At 40.5% G+C, this 20407-nt stretch overlaps 1 protein-coding gene across 3 annotated transcripts; it reads right to left on the bottom strand.

Annotated features, from left to right (window-relative positions):
* Nucleotides 1-2650: 2650 nt before the first annotated feature.
* Nucleotides 2651-19550, bottom strand: srrm2 (serine/arginine repetitive matrix 2). 3 transcript variants are annotated; one of them, XM_034088751.2, is made up of 15 exons: nt 19203-19550; nt 17638-17887; nt 17222-17317; nt 16545-16730; nt 14597-14680; nt 14452-14517; nt 13518-13550; nt 13212-13319; nt 10748-10883; nt 7587-8333; nt 6574-7556; nt 5222-5863; nt 4714-4785; nt 4230-4337; nt 2651-3133 (listed from the first exon to the last, which is right to left on the bottom strand). In XM_034088751.2, exons 2-15 carry the CDS (start codon nt 17883-17885, stop codon nt 3079-3081), a joined length of 3564 nt encoding a protein of 1187 aa, XP_033944642.2. In that variant the 5' UTR covers nt 17886-17887; nt 19203-19550; the 3' UTR covers nt 2651-3078. The 3 variants fall into 3 exon arrangements, with proteins under 3 accessions (XP_033944642.2, XP_033944641.2, XP_033944640.2); XM_034088750.2 differs by having other exon boundaries at nt 6574-8330; XM_034088749.2 differs by having other exon boundaries at nt 6574-8333; nt 19203-19549.
* Nucleotides 19551-20407: the final 857 nt, after the last annotated feature.

Raw genomic sequence — 20407 nt, 5'->3', positions numbered from 1 at the left:
GAACCCACTGCTTTCTGCTCACTGGTGAGTCAGCCTATGAGTGTTAAGCACATCAGGCTGGCAGCTGTATGGGCATTGCACTATGGTAGCTGTTATTTGCACATTGTTAATCATGAGCAATGCATCCTTACATTGTTTAACTGTGAGGTGTTATACAATTGTACTGTAGCCTACTCTGGAGAGCTTTTAAAGTTAAAAAAATAAACGGCATGATGGGATGTGCAGTACCAAATATGTAAAGCACTTTTTTGTTAATGTATGATTTGCTGCATATAAGGAATAAAACAAAAATCCTCTGTCGTACCAAATTGAAGTATCATTATTTTTGCATTGTGTTGAATCGTATCGCACCGAATCGCATAATATTGAATCAAATCGTATCGAACTGTATCGCAACAGGGGTGAATCGTATCGTATCGTATCACCTGGTGTTTCAAATGTATCGTTAATGTATCGTATCGTGGCAACGTATCGAGATGCGCATCGCATCGGCCTCAGTGATGGAGATGCACATCCCTAGCATCTAGTCCTAAATAAGGTAACTATTACAGGTGACTTTTGTAAATGTTAGATGTTAAATATAGCCTATATTGCAGCTACACTACAACAATGCAGTTTATAGCTTTGACATTACCTGTTATGAATATAATATATATGCCTATAGTTTTGTGGTAACGTTCACGGGTTAGAGTTAGAGCAACTCACAGCAGCAGTATGCCTACACTATTGTCATTAGTGGCGTGAACGTTACCACAAAACTATAGGCATATATATTATAGTTCATAACGGGTAATGTCAAAGCTATGAACTGCATTGTTGTAGTTTAGCTGCAATATAGGCTATATGTAACATCTAACATTTACAAAAGTCACCTGTAATAGTTACCTTATTTAGGACTAGATAGATGCTGTTTGCATGGTGGAGAGCAGCAAGGTGATGAAGGGACCTTTAAAGACAGCGCCACTGCAGCACATGCGCACTTCTTATCTCATAATTATGACTTTTTATCTCATTATTTCGACTTTCTTATCTCATAATTATGACTTTTTATCTCATTATTATGACTTTTTATCTCATTATTTCGACTTTCTTATCTCATTATTTCGACTTTTTTATCTCATGACTTTTTATCTCATTATTATGACTTTTTATCTCATTATTTCGACTTTCTTATCTCATGACTTTTTATCTCATTATGACTTTTTATCTCATTATTTCGACTTTCTTATCTCATTATGACTTTTTATCTCATTATGACTTTTTATCTCATTATTTCGACTTTCTTATCTCATGACTTTTTATCTCATTATGACTTTTTATCTCATTATTTCGACTTTCTTATCTCATTATGACTTTTTATCTCATTATTTCGACTTTTCATGGGGGATTTTATTTTTTTCAAGTGGCGGAAATGGGCTTCCATAATATATTTATGTATCCCTTATTCGTATAAATATATTCAACTGTTTCTCTATTTATATGTGCCACTGCCAACTAAAGACCCTATTGCTAGATCTTTTTAATATATTTGTTGACTTGGGTATATCCATTTAAGGTGATTAAGCCTATCCAAAGTTAAACAGAGAAGAACATATTAAGAAACAAGATCAAAACCATTTTCGAATGAAGTCTAGGTAATTTCCACCAAAATGAACAAAACATATAGATTGTATAAATAAAGGTTACATCAATTTCACAACACTGCTTGAACGTTCGCCCTAAATGCTAAAATGTAGTATCTGAGATTTGTTTGAAACTAGGAATATAAAGAAGCAACCAACCTAACAAATGATTGCACATTTTAAAAGTGCAAGAATAGCCACATCATTGATTGTGTAATCGTTCTGCTCACAGCCTGTTCAACCCCCGCATGAGAAAGAATGCTCAAGTTAGTCATTTCATCACAATTTATGCCATTAAGTTTTATACCATTTTAGAAAACTGTACCCCCCTTTGTGCAAGAATAATAGCAGCACTATATCAAAACATGCCTTATCTAATTATATAACACCATGCATATGACAACATTTCAACATGATTTTAATGTTTTTTTAGTCCATTTAAAATGAGAAAAATAAGCATTAACCCTCCACCAAAATTGTATTTAAGTCACATATTGTTTACACAGACACACTTTTCATGACATAAAGCCCCCCAGTGCAACAGATTGTGCTTGCGTATTCAAGTTACTCTTTTATTTTTTTTACCCAGTTTCACATCATTTAACTATTACTATGAGTAAGCAAAAGTGTGAAGATCAATACACATGATACTATTGAATATTCTATATTATCTTGTTTTGTTGGTATATTTATTGTTGTATCCATTATTTGTTATGTCATCATCCAATAGTTGCTTTCACTATCATGATACACAAAAACATATTATTTACATGTATGTTCTCATCTCTCTAACATTGTGACATTTTAATAGATTTAGGTGTTGGCCTCTTCCTTCACTGTATAACATTTGGACCATTATGGGGCTTTATGGCACAGACCCAGAAGAAATGTCAGTCTGTGATACTGTAGCCATATCTGTCGGTCTTTCTTAATTTTTTATTGGAAGTATTAACAATAATACAAATATCATCAAAGTGTATATCCTTAAAGTGTCATGTCTGGATATAAAAGGACAAAATCCACACATAAAATGTACAATTGCCTTTTATTAACCATTTTCAACAAAGAAATCAACACATTTCTGATCACATTAAATGGAAACGTATTATCATCTGTTACATGATAATAACCAAAATACAGACAGCTCATATCTACAGGTAGACTGCAACAAACAGTACAAGTACACAGGAACATTGTTAGAGATACACTTTACTTAACAGTGTCTGCGTGTGTGAATGTGTACGTTTCTTATTCAGCTCCTAAAAATAAATGTACAAGCCGGCCGCGGGTCGTTGCTGCTTAAAAAACAAACGCGTTGTTGATAAGTGTGCCCCCCGACATTCAGAGGTTAATCTACTGACCGCTGGCTGTAGAGTTCCTGTTATAGTCCAGTTAAACCAGCTGTAGGGGAACAAACAAACACCATAGAAGAAGAGAAGCGCCTCAAGGTGTCGGCTCATTTCCTTCGTCTGCTGCTTGAAGAGCGGCTTGGAGATTGCCTGCTGCCGCTCCTGCAAAAAAAGGAAAATAAAACCTTCATAAAAGACTCGGGAATTCACAAAAGGATTGTGCAGATTTTGCAACTGCTAAAAGTTAACCATTAGACCAAAAGAAGCCGTGTAACTAGGAAGCACCCACAAAAGGTAGGGCTGGATGATATTTTTGACCAAAGACGTCAACATTGTTAGCATATTGTAGGGTTAACCACAGGGTGCTAGTGGAGCACGCTCATGAACTGTTCGCCGGAGCCTCGCAGCGGAGTTACTGCGAAGCGCATAAAGCAGAGCGAACAGGTACAGGAGGGGTAGTTAATCAATCGCAGGTGGCGTTGTGCTCGCGGACGGATAACAAAAGATTTAACCTAAATGGGTCGCGCTATATACTCCGGCGGACGTTAATATACCCGGGAGGCCCGCCCAAGTAAAGTCTGTGTGGGAAACCCTGTACTATATTCATTTACTGCACAGTCCTATGCAGAGGGTAAACTGCGCTGATAAGCAAATAGCGTCTCGTTGCTGCTGTGCTATAATTAGCAAATTGCTAACCTTTTTATTTTACTCTTTTAATTGTTGTACCTACTGTGTAGACAAAATGTTCTTTGCCACATGGATAATTACACCCTGCTGCAAAACGTTATATGCTTCACTGTAATTTCATTAGCGCAGTGTCTTTTACTATCGGCAGCTGCAAGCATTCTTTGTTAAATAACCGTCGGCGTGCACAAGCTTCTCTTCCTCACTGGTGGAAGCTATTTAGTTTGCTGCTAAATGCACATCTTTGATGAATGCATAGCACATTTTATTAACCAGCACTGGCTCTATTCAACATGGGATGAATGGGAACAATCCAAGACAGACATTCATTTTTATGAAAGCATCCATCTTCTGTTGTTCGTGTATGTAAAGGAGAAGCTACATATACAGAATAAACCAGCCATGCCTCCATTTTAAAAGCAATCACTAATTGATTATTTCACATGTGTATTTGAATTGTAAAGTTAACGTTAATAAGCTAAACTAACTTCCAGACATGACTTGAGAGCCCTGCTTGTACAGGTAGTTCAAAGCTGTTGTCTCGCTCTTTTAATGTCTAACGGTGCTAACAGACCTGCGGCTGGGCGAGGGCTGCGCTGCTTTCATGTGCCTCGGAGGAGAATAACTGAGGGAGCGGGAGTCTCTCAGGGAATCAGCCGGGACCCTCGGAGGCATCGCAGGGCTGGGAGGAAGAAACACAGCTGTCAAAGTCTCCGAGCCAAAACACTGGAGCAGCAGATCAGGTAAAAGGTGATTTAGTTGGTGAACAGTCAGTTAGGAAAAGGTTCACACCATCATCCTCACAGCGTTGGCCCTTTTTGAGTTCCTGATTCAAAGTCAACCAATATATCTAACCCAATATTAAGTCATTTTATACCTGGTTCAAAAACAATTACTTTCAATGTTGCACAATTCAGTAACAATTACAAAAATATGTGCATAAGTACATTTTGAAGTTGTTTTTAAACTCCGATAATAACTAATGTAGCAGAAAGACACATTTGAATTAAAAGCACTGACACCTATTGAGTAAAATCAAGTTTCAGTTTTCTTTGTACCTCTTTTTCTTGGTTTCCTTTTCATTCTCCGATGAAGATGAGGAAGAAGAGCTCGGAGCTTTTTCTGGCTTCCTGTAAACAAAAGTCACAAGTTGAGTAATTACTGGATGTTACACATTTATGAATAATCAGTACAGCTAAGAGTGCTCCAAACAGGACCCCCTCTGCTCTTAGTAGTACTTGAGTATGAACACAAAGTTAGTGAGGCAAACCGCTGAAAGACAGGTGAAAAAAAAGATATAAAGTTTTATTTTTTTCCATGGCACAAAAAGGGAATTTGCAATCCCAGAAACTAGTATTGAAAACATTTAGTTCCCAGAAGCAATGAGTCCGCTGCCTTTATAGAGATAGAACAGTTTAAAAAAGGCTTGAAGCACACTAAGTCGAACAGTTGTTGAATAACCATTTAATCATTCATCACCAATTACAAATTAATTAGCTGTGAATCCTGAATTTTCAGCTTCTTACGTTCAGTTTATCATATCAACTCTTCCCGTCTCCAGCTTACCCTTTTTTTTCCTGCTCCCCTTCAGAGTCAGAGCTGTCTGAAGAGGATGATGAAGAGGAGGAAGAAGAGGAAGATGAGGAGGAAGAAGAGCTGGAGCTGCTGCTGCTTTGGTTGGCCTTCTTGTTTACCTCCTTCCCATTCAAAGCGCTCTCACTGCGGACTGTGCGGTCTGACGATGTAGGGGCCGCCCCCGGCGACCGCGTCCTGATAGGACCCTCAGAAGGCTGTTTGGTCTCTGATTGGTTGGCGGCCGGAGACCCTCTGGAGGGACCGTCAGAGCGCCTGGAGTCTGACGGTGGGCCTCTCTGACCTGAGGCCTGGGCGTGGGATGAGTCTCTGGAGGGGCCTTGTGAGGAAGAGGAGCGTCTCTTCTTCTCGTCCTCTGTTAGTGCCTTGGTGTCTTTCCCCTGTCGCTGTGGTGAAGACGAGGACGAAGACGAGGAGGAGGAGGAGCTGGAGGAAGATGAAGAGGAGGACGCCCTGCGGGGCGGGGGAACCTCCTTTGGGGGCTGCTTCACCCTTTCTCTCTCTTGTTCCAGCTCCCTCTGCCTGAGCCTCTGCTGCTCCCTCTCTCTGGCTCTCTCTCGGGAGAGGGAGCGACTGCTCCTCCTTCGCCGCTGTGGGGAGGGGGAGCGGCGGGACCTGGGAGACAAAAACAAATCAAGACTTTAAGAATCATGTCATCCTCCTCAAGTCCCTCACTTCCAGTCAAACTGTCCAATAAAAGGACACGATGCACCCTGAAATAACAAAACCGTTTCCATGTCATGAGTTAGAAGTGATTTGACATCAAGCTATCAATCTATCTCTTACAATAATAAAAAAAAAGTATATTGTAGTAATCATGAATAAAAATCAATCAATTGTCTGTGTAACCAAATACATACAGCACGCATCACTAAATAGTTCATACTTTATCAAGAATAAATATCCAACATTTGTATGAGGTGCCGTAAAGGTGCAAAGTATGACTCGGCAGCTTTAAGACATGAAGAAACTATTATTTTCCCACTTCGCTCAAATGTATGATTTTCGCCAGCGGGTCATTTGGTCCGGAAGTTACATTAGCGCCCTCATACTGTACTTTTCACAAAAGAAACGTGCGTTATCAATCCAAACAGTGTCGTGTCTGGGTTTAGAACATCATTCTGAGATAAAGAACTCTGAGTTTGACCGAGCTGTATTACCGGTCACTTGTTGGCAGAATCTATTGTGTGGGTGAACCCAAGATTTACAGACTTTGCTGTGTTTTAATTGCAATAAAACAGACAAAAGAACTACATTATGATCCCTTCTGAAGGAGAAGCCAGGTATAAAGATGCAGCCTTTTAATGAGCGGCTGTTCCTCTTACCTGTTGGGGGGGCTGCGCCTCCTCTGACTTCTAGACCTGGAGCGCCTTCTTGGGCTTCTGGTCCGGCTCCTCCTCACAACCCGCTCTCTTTCTCTCTCCCTATCCCTTTCTCTCTCCCGGTCTCTGTCTCTCTCCCTCGGCCTCTCTCTGTCCCGGTCAGACCAGGTCGGGGGGGGAGAAGCTCTCCTGGATCGGGGCGGGGGTTCCTGGTACTGCCTTGGTGGAGTGCGGCGTGGTGGGGAGGCGGTAGTGGTTTTCTGTGGCGGGGAGCGTGACCTCCTGGCCGCGGGGCTGGACCTTGCAGGCCTCCTGGTTACCTCCCTCTCCTTCCCTCTCTCCCTATCCCCGACTCTCGCCACCACCCTAGTTTTCTCTGCCTCAAAGGGGGAGTACCTGCCTCTGCTGGCGTCTGCTCTGTTGGGGGGCGGGGAGGGAGGAGGAGAGGGGCTGTCCATCTGCGTGGGGCTGTAGCGCTCCTGACCTTTCTTCTGGGGCGGCTGACTCTCTGCAGGAGCTCTGTGGGGAGCTCTCTCCCTCTCACGTTTGTCTCCCCCACCCTCCCTCTCCTTCTGGGCACGCCCATCAGCAGACACCGGGCTCTCCTTCCTACCATTGGCCAAGTGCCTCTCCACAGCAGCCGGTGCATCTTTAGATGGACTACTTTTCCCCTTCCCTGATGAGGAAGCCTTCTTCACCTGGGTCTCATCCTCAGAGGATGAACCTGAAGAGGAAGAAGATGAGGAAGAGGAGGACGAGGAGCTGTCGCTGTCACTACCGCTGCTGCTACTGCCGCTACTACTGCTGCTGCTGGTAGCTCTTTTCTTCTCCGCCTGTTTCTCCTTCCTCGGGGGACTTCTTGTTTTCATCTCTGGTCTTTGGCTCCTGCCTTTCTCTGCAGGTCGTATGGCCTCCTCTCTTTTGCTGCCACCTCGCCCTCTTTCTTGCTCCCTCACCCTGTCACCCTGTTCTCTCCTCCTCTCGTCCTCCCTTTCTCGTTGACGCCCGTTGGTGACAGGTGACCGAGCTGCGGGTGAATCTCGGTTTCCTCCATCTCTTCTCCGGTCGTTTCTCTGTTGGAAAGGAGACGCCCCCCTCTCCTGTCTCCTCCCCATGTCTCTCCTGTTGTCCCTGGAGTGCAGATCCCTCTCAGCCCTGTGCTCTCCGCTCCTCTCCCTCCTAGCCTTCTCAAGGGGAGAAGGCGATGGGGAGGAGGACTCGTGTCTCGTCTTTTTGTCCGGTTTATTCCTGTCTTTTTCCCGCTCAGTGTCTCTGCTCTTTTCCCTCCTCGTCTCCTGTTTCGGTGGAGGAGAAGGAGAACGAGAAGAGGACGAGTCGTGTCTGGCCTTCTGAGGAACGTTTTCCTTTCCCTTGTCCCTCTTTTCTTTGCTCCTTGAACGCCTCCCTTTCTCCACCTCCCTGCTTCTGGAGCGCCTCCCTCTCGCCCTTACATTTTCTCTACTCCTTGAACGCCTCACTCTTTCCATCTCTTTGGTTCTGGGGCTCTTCCCTCTCTCCCTTTCCTTTTCTATGCTCCTTGAACGCCCCCTTTTCTCCATGTCTCTGCTTTTTGAACGCCTCCCTTTCTCCCTCTCGTTTTCCATGCTTCTTTTCTCAATCTCTCTACTCCGGGAACGCCTCCCTTTCTCCCGCTCCCTGCCTTTTTCTGTCTGTGGTGAAGGGGATGAGGAGTCATGTCTCTTCTTGGAGGAGTTCTCAGTCTCCATCGGCTTCTCTTTTTCTCTCTCAAGATTGGGCCTCTTCTAGATGGAAGGGAAAGATTTGTTGGTGTTTTTTCAAACAAAAATAATACCTTCATGTTAAGATTAGTATAAAACCAATTAGTTTAGAGTTTGTTTCGGATAATATAGAGGAGCAAGAAGGACATTTTTTTGTCTGACTCTGAAGTTAGTATCACCCTGGTTACCTCAACAAAAAAATCAAATGGGATTTTCCATTGTCTTTTAGATTACTGCTGAAAATAATCTCTGTGGTAAACCTTTATGATTATTTGTTCATTCAGATCATTTCCACATATTAACAACATTTTTAGGAATTTTTAGCCGTAAACGCAATTCCAAGAAGTAAAAAGGTTGGGCTATAGACCAGCTGTTCTCAAACTGTGGTCCGCGGACCACCAGGGTACTGCAGGTGGTCCGTGGAAAAAAGCTAAATAAAATCCACTTTTTATTATCAAGGATTTTCGGGGACCACCTCATATGTGACTTGCTCCATCGAAATCAGTCGCATTGACCCGAAGACACATTTTGAGTTGTATACACTGTTAGAAAGAGGAGATGCCTAGCTTTCTAATGATATCAGGCAGTGGTAGGGATGGGTATCGCTAAGGTTTTAACGGTACTACTACTTTTATCGATACCGCTTATCGGTCCGGTCTTTTAAGGGTACTCTTATCGGTTATTTTGGAGAAGAAAAAAAAAGTTGCTGCCTTATACATCCATGGTTGCTGCATGTAGTGTGTAAACTGCCCCGCCCCCTCACAAGCAGGCGGGAGAGAGATCGAAAATTCTAAAAATAATCATGGATGCATTTTGCAGTCTTTTTGCGTATTAGAAACGGAGTTGGCGACGCGAAAACTGCAATATAATCTTTATGTAGCAATAATGCACATGACATATTTTTTAGATGTCTCCAGTACCGATAGCGTCGGAGATTAACAGTACCACGGTATTTAATAATTCAGCCCCGGGGCCCGTTTAATACCGGTCCTCGGTACCCATCCCTAGGCAGTGGTGTAGTGGTCGTTGGGCTCATCGGACATTTATGAGAAAAGCTCTAATGTCCGAGTGCAAGTGAATGCAGCACAAGACAAGAGTCTTGTAACCCCTCCCCCTGGCGCAAGCGTGTAAATATGATTGGCACCGATTTCATTTGAACGGGACACGTGCAAACCGAGAAGCATCCGGACCCAAGTAGAAGGAAGGAATGAGGTACTTATTGCAGCAGACTGCATACATTTTGTACCCCTGGTCTAAGAGTGAAACAAACTCATTCAGTTATTGTTCATTGAAAATTCATTAAATGATGTGTGCCATCTTATATATTTCTATTTAAGGCTTTACTGATGTGCCACAATAATGTCACCTAATGTTATTCAGTTAAAATATCACACGTGCGACAAAAGTATCAGAGGCTTCAATTTACTTTTGATTGTCTATAATTAACAATAAAAAAATATCGGGGTTTAACACTACGTTTATATATATATATATATATACACTTATTTTTACGGTTTGCATATGAGGTGGTCCGCGAAAATCCTTGATAATAAATAGTCGTCCGCATAAACAAAAAGTTTGAGAACCCCTGCGTATATACGATCTACAATTAGTTTGGAATGTGGCCGGTTGATGAAAATGATCCAAAGCAAGGGGCCGGGAAAAAGATGGCTTGAAATATGAGCAATCATATTAAGAGCTTCAGATACAGTAAATACTACAACAGCATAGTGGAGTGCATATATTGTGTTTAATGAAATCAAACAACATAGCCCCAAAGCCTTTATAGATCTAATTGGCTCAGAACTCAGTAGGCCTACATCATACATGTGAAGCTAATTTAACCATCAACATAATCTGATTTAATTTAGGTGAAATTATCTAATCATTCAAGCAGAGATGCAATAAATGACAGGAGTTGTCCCTACAGTAGCTAGTAGGTGGGTTCGAAACCCGAGCCCGTCGAAATTTTCAAGCAATGTCTTCCCCTCTATCTCTCAATGTAACGCCCTCTCTGGAATAAAGGCACTCTGGTCCAAAAAAAAAAGTAGATTACTTTTAACATTTAACAAAGGGCCAGTAAATATCACCCTGGGGCCAGATTTGGCCGCCGGGCCGCCAATTGAATAGCCCTGATCTACATCAATGTCACATGGCTTCATGTTTAGTAGTCTCATTTAGCCACTCGTTAGCATCCCAAGTTTTTAAGACGCATAGAAGCATCCGAGACAGAGGTCATGGCTGGTAATTTTATGTTGTATAACCAAAAGCTAAAATAAGCGTTTGTTAACCATAGACCTTATTTTGGGCATTTAACCAAAACCCATTGATGAGGGAATCGGAAGTGCGAAAATGCAGAACATTTTTCCTGCTTTTAGGACTCATCCCAGCAGCTCTCTATTAATAGCAAATGTTAAGTCTAACAGGTTCAGCCTTACCTCTCCTCCCTGAAGAAGTTGGCCTTTTTCCTCGTAGCCTCTTTGCCTTCTGTCAGGCGATCTCCCCTTTCTTCCTTCGTCGGCTTTTCTCGCATTTTGGTCCTGTTGACGTGATCTCAATGGAGCTGGAGACTCGCTGTGGACATCAGAGAAAAATATGAATGCATTAGGGGTGTAACTAGGGATGGTACAGAGCCCCGGGGCTGAATTATTAAAGACCGTGGTACAGTTAAGCTCCAACGTTATCGGTCTTTTTATCGGTACTGAAGATATGTAAAAAAATATATGTCATGTGTATTATTGCTACACAAACATTATATTGCAGTTTTAGTGTCGCCAACTCAGTTTCTAATACGCAAAAAGACTGTAAAATGCGTCCATGATTATGTTTAGTATTTTCGATCTTTCCAATCCAGAAGAGAGATCTCTCTCTCCCGTGTCTGTGTGCGAGGGAGCGGGGCAGTTTACACACACGCCGCTGTTACATGCACGCAACACACACACAGGAGATGGCGGAGAGAACGCGCACTGAGGTGTGGTTGAACTTTACCGGTCTCGATGTGGACAATCCTCGTTACCAAAAGTGCAATAAGAGTTTAGCATGTCAGGGCGGTAACACGAGCAATTTGTCTAAACATTTAGCAAAAGTGCTCCACATCCAGACGGAGGAATGCACCGGGTTCGACTGTCTTTCTAGCAGCTCTGTAGCCCCGTCCACGAGGAACGTTTCCACGTCAGGTGTTATGTATGCTAGCAGGAGATAACTCAATGATACAAACATGGGTTAATGATTAGAAGAAACTGAGTTATTTATTTTGTTAAAGTTTCAGCTATTCTGTTTACAGTTCTGTCATCAGATTATTTAATACGATTTGTTAAAACGCTGTTGTTTCTTTTGATGTGAAATATTATGCATTTAATTTAAATAAAAAGCAATTGTTCACAATTTGTTTACCTTATTTTTTTCTCCAAAAGAACCGATAAAAGTACCGATAAAAGTACCGTTAAAAGACCGGATCGATAAGCGGTATCGATAAAAGTAGTAGTACCGTTAAAACCTTAACGATACCCAACCCTAGGTGTAACGGTTCACAAACATTTCGGTTCGTACCTCGGTTTTTAGGCCACGGTTCGGTACGTTTTCAGTACAGCATAAAAAATCATCACAAAACATAAAATATTGTTTTATTTTATTATACTGTGAATATTCACTCAAATAAATACAAAATATAATAAAATAAACATTAAGGTGCAGCATTTCGATGAACAGAAATAATCTGCACTGTACTAGTGTGACACTAGGACTTGCTTGCTTGACATTTTCATGTTTTGTTAAGAAAAATGTACTTGCTTGCCGAAAGGGCAGATCTGCTGGCACTAACAATGTCTCCTGCTGTGGAGAACACCCTCTCGCTAGGACAGAGGTAGCAGATACTGCCAGGTAGCGCTTTGCTAACATGGCAACACATACCAAGATAAGGATATTTGGCGTTTGTAATAGCTTTGGTTCGATCTGAACTTTTTTTGAGTGGTGGAGGCTTAAATGCTAGTGGGAGTTGGGTTTGCACTTCAGTCTTTTTTCTTTTGGTACCGGTTGTTCGGGTGATGCCTTTTCAAATGAGTGTGCAAGTTTGATGTATTGCCAGCCGCGTAATCAATTTTAGTTGAACAATGCCGACAAACAGCTTTGGTTTGGTCCACCTGTCTTTGTCCGTCATCCTTGTACGTAACTGCGAAACCAAAATGTTCCCAAACCAGACACTTCAATGATGCAGGAGGATTTTTCGAGCTCAACTGTATCTGCGTTCGACAGTTCCCCAAACTACTGACTAAATTTGAACGCATCCCTGTGACCAGCTCTCATAGTATGCCTCTCGTCCAATGAAATGACTTGGTCGCTCAATGAGCGTTGAACCCAATGTGAGCAAATTACACTGCATGCTGCGACGCAACACCTGATATTACTTTCAACGTTTTTCACGTTTAACGTTATATTCGTTCGGTACACACGTGTACCGACCCGAAGGGCCCATACCGAATATTTTCCGTACGAATACCGTTACACCCCTATCTCATATACAAAGACTTCCTTGTCTGGAAGAGGGATTTTATTCAGGTTTAGCCGAAAAATGTCTAAAAAAAGTCCTAAAAGGCTTCAGTAGGTCTAACCAAACGTATCTGATGTTTAATGGCCACTAAATCATATAATAGGTCTCACTAACATTACTCCCTGAAAGTCAAAAGTTACTCGACATGTTCTGTGTTAATGGTAATTTTAAACATAGTAATTACATTTAAAAGAAATTGCAACTACTTCCAAGCACTCACAACCGTTATCCACAGTGTAATTAATCTTATTTCACACAGATAATTTATTTATTTTTTGTATGTATGTAAAGGGTATTCAATTAAAATGTTTATATTTGAATAACTTCTATACATGGCCTGATTGATGGTCTCATACCTGTGAGCAGAGCCGGAGGAGACGCTCCTACCCCGCACGTCCTTCGCTTTCGGAGGACTCAAACTTTCCTTCTTTTTTTTATTTGACTCCTGTTTCTCATCTGAGGAACTTTTTTGTGGAGGAAGGTTAGAGGGGCAGACATTAACACATAATACATAACAAAAGCTTGCTTAGGATCCGCATAAATACAAAATTAAAAATATACTGCAGACTAAGAACAAAAATACAGTCTATTTTCAATAAGATATTCACTTTGTGGTCTGAAATCAACAAAGAAATAATGATGGACTCATAAAAAACACATACCTGTCTACTTCTTCCACGTCTTCCGACGCATCACTGAAACACAACAAATTCACATCAATTATCACCAGTGTTGGGACTAACGCGTTACTGTAACGCAACTACCTTTTGCGGTAACTAATAACTTAACTAGTTACCTATTCCCATTCATTAACACCGTTATAGTTACTGTGATTTAAATGGGTGCTTTACTGCGTTACATTATGTGATGGAACTGAACTGAATCTCCCTGCGGATGTAGCTTACAGGCTAATACAGCGATGTCCTCTCGCAGTACCATGGAAAAGTTAAAGTGACCAGAGAGGAGTGATGATTGGTTAACAAGGGGTAACATTTCAGGGTAAGCCAATCAGAGACAGAGTTGGGCGGGTCTTGCCTTATGGGGAAAATACACACACAAACACTTGCTAACACACACACATACACAGCAACGCCCATCACCAGCGCACACACACACTATGGCAGATGCAAGTATCAGCGAGAGCAGCAGCGCATTTACAACTTGGAGATATAACCACTATTTTCAATTTGTGGGGATAAAGGACGCAACAAATATTACGGTCTAATGTAAACTGTGTGCAGGACAGAAAGCATTGTCCACTTGATTGTTGAGGCGACAATAAAGATGCTTGTCAAAATGTCTAAACATATCTTTTGTGTTTTATTGTTCCACTACATTTCATAATGATAATTGCTACAATGATGGAGAGTTGTCTTTTCTCTTACTGTGCCACAGAACAACACAAAAACTTGTATTTTTATTGTTATTATTTTTACTTTTATAATTTAGTAACTAATAAAGTAACTAGTTGCTTTTTTGAGAGCAGTAACTATAACTATTACTAGTTACTTTTTAAAAGTAACTTGCCCAACACTGATTATCACAATCAACATGATGTAATTCAAATTACAAATATAAGAATCCCAGAGGTCATACCGTTTCTTTTTCTTCTTTTTGGATTTCTTCTTCTCTCGTCGAGGAGATGGGGAGGGACTCTCTGAGCTGCAGAAGGAACAAAAGAATGTTAGATATTGTCTCCATTATCAGGAACAGCTCTGCTTCATCACGGTCATTTCCTCACCCGTCTCTGGCCTTGTTTTTCTTTTTCTTCTTCCGACTGCGCTTCTTGGGAAGAGAATCTGAGTCGTCTGAATCTTCCACCAACCTGAGAGAGCAAAGACGTTGAGTCAGGGACGAACATAATGCTTGGTGATGGGTGAACAGAATATTACACTATAAAGTAGTGTTGTCACGATACCAACATTTTGGTTTCGATACCGATACCAAGTCAAGAATTGCGATTCCGATTCTTTTTCGATACTTTTCTTAAAAAAAGGGAAAGAGTCTTAAATATAATCAGGGATGCAAACTCATCAGGTATGAAAAAGGTGACAAGGATCCGAGCCCCCCGACCCCACGGAATATCGGCTTTAAAATTAGGAATAACAGGATTTTAGCAGTCAGAACAACTAAAGCAGCAGTGTTAATAATAACAGAAACGCCAAAGAGTCACATATAATATAAATATATATAAAAGCTTTTATTTTAATTGTGTAGCAGTCAGTTTAGAATTTTGGCAGCACTGTTGAGCATTTTGAAAATGTATTTTCATGCCTCTGTGCAAGGCTTAGTCTTTCTATCTTTATAGCCACTGGTGTAAAGTAACTAAATTCATAAACTCAAGTACTACGTGGGTACAATTTTTAGATACTTGTACTTTATTTAAGTATTTCAATGTTTCTTTTGCTACTTTGTACTTCTAATCCACTACAGTTCTGAGGTACATGGTGTACTTTTACTCCACTACATGTATTAATCCCTTTAGTTACTTCACAGATCTGGATGAATGATGTGAAATATAATCAAGTGTTAAATCAGACTTTAGTTCCACCTGGAGTAAATCCACCAGCTACCCTGCAGTATACAAAGTACTTCAAACTAGCTGCACCTTCACCAGCTTTGAGAACACTTTCATGATCAATCATTATAAAACATATCATATATATTATTCTGAAATGGACCAATCTGCACAATGACTACTTTTCCTGTCGCTACTTTAATACTTTTACTTGAGGAACATTTTGAATGCAGTACTTTTACTGTAACAGAGTATTCCTACACTCTGGTGCTTCTAGTACAAGACCTGAGTACTTCTTCTTTTACGGTCGCTACTTTAACTATATTTTGAAGATAATACTTTTGTACTTTTATTTGAGGAACATTTTGATTGCAGGATTTTTCCTACATTCTGGTACTTCTACTTTAACTCAAGTACAAGACCTGGGTACTTCTACTTTTACTCAAGTACAAGATATATACTTATACCACCTCCGTTTATAGCCTATGAAAAAAACTAATAGAAAACGAAGGCTAAAGCTAACGTTAGCAGATAGTGATGCTAGTTTGCTAGTTAAGTTTGCTCAACGATAATATTGCGACAAAAAAGCTGTTCAGTGCACATCACGCTCTGCCGCTCCGACAGGGAGCTCTGCTCTGAACACCTGAACGGCCTGTTCACAGACTTCTGGCGTCTTTTTTGTCAACAAGCCGAGGCGCAGCGGCAGTTGCACTCCCACTTGCAGCCATGCTTCTCGTTTTCTCACATGCTCTGGCAGCTAGCGCGTGGCCGCGTGCACGAGAGAGGGGAGGGACTTAGAACGTGCTTGAGAGGAGCGGGACTGCAGGCACGGCTGCAGTGCAGGGAGTGGAAGCAGAGTACTTTTCCCCGTCATTCTTAAAGTACCGATACTAATGAAACGGAGGAATCGTACCGTTTTTAACGGCAGGGTATCGCGGTACCTTTCAAGTATCGGTACACCGTGCAACACTACTATAAAGTTACCGTAATTACTGTGGCGTTGAAAAGCACCACTTATAACAGTGTCTCAAAATACAGATGCACTTTGAACAGCTACCCAGCACAAACCATTTTGTCCAATATAGCCACATTGTGAGTTTGTCGTTTCAAAAAGCAAAAATAGCCTTTTTGTTGTTGCACACCAGCACTATTTGAGTTTTCTCCTACGCACGTGTACTTCTGCTGCTGCAGCTTCTCCCTCTCCAGGCGTTCCTGCTCTCTCTTCTCCTTCTCCTTCTCCTTGCGGTCGGCATGGAAGGAGGATCCATCCACATAGTCGCTGGAGATTCCAAAGGCGGCGCGAAGACGGTCATTCTTCTGCTGGTTTGCAGCAGCCAGAGCATGAGTCTCTGTCGCCCTGAGAGGAAACAAAACAAACAGAAACTGTGAGATCATCCTCAACTTAACTGTCAGAATCAAAGTCCATGAAAAACACATACTTCAAAAACCACAATGCATACAAGTCAGAATGAGATGCTCAGTAAGGGTACATTTGATATTATTTCTGTTGACTGTTGAAAATGACATGCTTACTAAATATATCACACTCCTATTTAAAAACAGGTTATGAAAGTACATTGAAATGAGTTTAATGCATAAGAATGGTGCTATTTGTCATTATTTAATTTGTAACAGTATGTTTCAGCATATGAATATCAATATTCAATCAATGTTTATTTATATAGCCCAATATCACAAATGTTACATTTGTCTCAGTGAACTTCACAGTTTTACATCATATAGTATGTGTTGCACCGAAGACAACTAAAACTGTGCAACCAAAATTATTTATGACAAAATGGTTAAGCTTGCATTTCATATTTATTCCAGCCACATGAATGGACTTACGATGGTCTGTCAGTGGTGGCGGGAGCCGGCTCCTCCTTCTCCTGGAGCATCATCCGGAAAGTATTCACCTTCTCCTCGATTTCCTCAGCTGAATACCTGGACATCAACAAAGAGGAGTATTATATCATTATTCAGAGCACAGAAAAAAGGCAAAGCGCTTGCAACTATTATTGCTCCGAGTACTAAACTCCTGGTGTTAGGATGGGTTAAATGCAGAGAACAAATGTCAGTGTGTGCGCTGTATGCTCTGCATGTGTGACCATTAAAGAGGGATTCATCCCTCCCAATTCTAATTAGTTTATTTCACTGTAGCCAGCTAATATCTGCTGGTTTCCAAGCCAAGTCCCTACAGACTGAGTTACTGCCAGCCCCCAAAATGTGACTATCTAAGCTCTGAACGCAGCATTTTGCCTCACCCTTGCTCCTCCATCATGTCCTGCAGCTCTGCACACTTGACCTCCAGCTGCCTCTTCCTCTGGTGCTCCAGGATGTCTGCATTGGGCTGCCTGTTGAGCTGACTCTCCAGCCTCTCGCGGTCCTTCTCGTCCCGCTCGCCGCCACGCTCATCCCGCGGCCGCTTGGCCCGCAGGCTGGACAGGTTGCGCTGCACATAGCCATTGGTGCCGCTGCCCCGCGGAGTTGTCAGTCCAATCCCATTGTACATGGCTTTGTGGGGGGAAATTATAACATTTCAAGATCTTTGTTATCTCATCAACAACTATCACAGAGAAGATGTCGTTAGCAATGAAAACTTAAGATTCCTACAACAATGCTCATTAAATTATATTAAGTAAAATCAAAAGGAGAATCCATGACTAAAATTAATAATGTTTACAGGAAAATAAATGTGTATAATGAGAAGACATATACATGTGCACAGGTGTAAAACAGTAAGCATATTTAAAAATGTATTATAATTGTGTAGTAGCCAGTATTGCAAATGACTAAAGGAAAAGTAAACTGAGTGGGGTAAAAGGGTATAACCAGAGGAAATAAAAATATGTACACAGAGGTGTAAATACTTTGTAAACAGTAAGCAAAGTATAATACATACAACAAATGACACTAAGAGAAGAAAAAAAACTAGAAACAGCAGGATTTAGAGGACATCCCTCGTATTAAAAACAAATTATAAAAGCTAATTAAATATTGCAAAAACAGCAATAGTAGGAGTTTGTTTCCTGTAAGTAATAGTCCTTTTGTTCTCTGTCTTGTGTTATTTGTAGATGAAAGTCATAAATACAAAACACAAATATAGGCATATATACCAAAAAAAACAACAACAAAAAACAGATCATCAAGACTTAAATTCAATATCAATGGCATAAGCTACATGATGAATCACTACATTTTAGGTAATGTTGCCCTTTTAAAATCATTATAAATAACATTCTAAGGAATGGAGTATTCTAAAATGGCTGACATAATATAGCTAGTAGTGATTCAAGATCACTGCGATGCCTGTTATACAGTCCTGCAGTCCTATATGAAGGTGGCTGACAAAATAACAATAACACAGTATAACCGAAATAATTTAAACACAAACTATTATGCAGGCACTATTTTGCTAGTGTGGCAAAGGTTTCTCGCAGTGTCATAGCGGTTAAAAGGTTTAGGATACATAACATGAATCTGTGATCTATTGAAGTCTAAATACACATTTATAGTTATATCTAGAGAATGTATTCACGATAACAAATTATTTTGTGGCGCAAAAACACGTGCGCCAGAATAGGCCTGTTGCTGCGTCTGAATGCAAGACAGACAATGTATGATGACTAAGGGTAAGCCATAGATTTTTGATTCTACATTAGAAAACATATGGTGAGGTAAATATAGCCCAAACACACTGCTTTGATTTTGTAGTTCGAGAAACAACGAGGTGAATTTTAATGCTACACCTTTGTAAAGGCCCACCCGCACTTTATGCGTAGCTAACAGATCAGGTCTAAGCTAACAAGCTAGCGTTTTTGCTACGTACCAGTGTTTTCTCCGGGAGCTGAGAGAAAAACGGAGTCGGGAAGTAATTTCGCGATGAATAATATCCCGTTGACTCAGACAATCAAACACACCTTATATTAACTAAGTCTTGAAAACTGTGGGGAAATGAAATAAGTTAGCTAGTTGCTAGCTAGCTATCGGCTAGCTGGTCTGATTTCCAGGCAGAAGAGGAACGAGATGAAAACCAAAGACGTCATACGCACGTTTAAACTGCGATGCGTTCAGTTGCCGGGGGGAAATTGGACAACAAACGAAAGAGGGTGCGGGGTTATGAAAAATATTTTGCTTTTTTTGTCCCTTTTTTAAAAACGTATATTTTCACACTAACCATTTATATCTTTAACAGTAAAATAATTATTTAAAAGTTGTTATGGAAGCATTTGCAAATAGACCAAATTGTTATTGTACAGAAAGAATAAATGAATTGATGTTACATCATCAGCATATATACTGAAATAAAAATAAATAATGCAATAAAGAGACTTATATAATGTTCAATATATATTGGAAATATAACCATTCTAATGTTGATACAATCGATAAGAGCATTTTAAAAGTAGATGAATAAGGACATACATTAGAAAATAACAATTAGTTTGACTTCGTGGTCTTCATCTTAAATCTCTTTCTCTTACAAAAAATTTAAAAAGCAGCAGATTCTTAGACTAACTTCTGTTGAGGAATACATTTTTTTCCTGATAAAACCTTATTCACAATCATAATTGTATTTGTATTGTATCCAATTATATCTTTAAGAGAGCATTTGATTTAAAAAAGAATCGTATTGAAAACACGATCATTTAAATTACACAGTAATGTATTTGCACTAAACAAAGTTGATAGATGATTAATCTTCCTGAAAAAACAAATATGAAATCAAAATAATAAAATAATGCAATGAGAGAATGATACATGTTCAAAACAAGTTGGACTTCCCAATCTTAAAATAATTAAAATCAAAGTCAAATGAGGACCTACAATAGAAAAGAGCAATTAATTTGACCTTAGGGGGTTTCATCAACAATGTGATATATTGATTCAATGCTGAACATGATGTTCTTTCAAGCGATTTAAAAAGAGGTTCTTAGATAATGGGAATGTAAAGGGAAATAAGGAACACATTGACTGTTCACAATAAAGAGTGAATTACACAAAGGGTTACAAACCAAGAAATATGCATTTCGT

This window comes from Pseudochaenichthys georgianus, chromosome 8 (genome assembly GCF_902827115.2).
Source record: "Pseudochaenichthys georgianus chromosome 8, fPseGeo1.2, whole genome shotgun sequence".
In the NCBI taxonomy this organism is placed as follows: domain Eukaryota; kingdom Metazoa; phylum Chordata; class Actinopteri; order Perciformes; family Channichthyidae; genus Pseudochaenichthys; species Pseudochaenichthys georgianus.
Note: the sequence above shows the minus strand (reverse complement) of the source record. Positions and strands in the feature narration are given on the sequence as shown.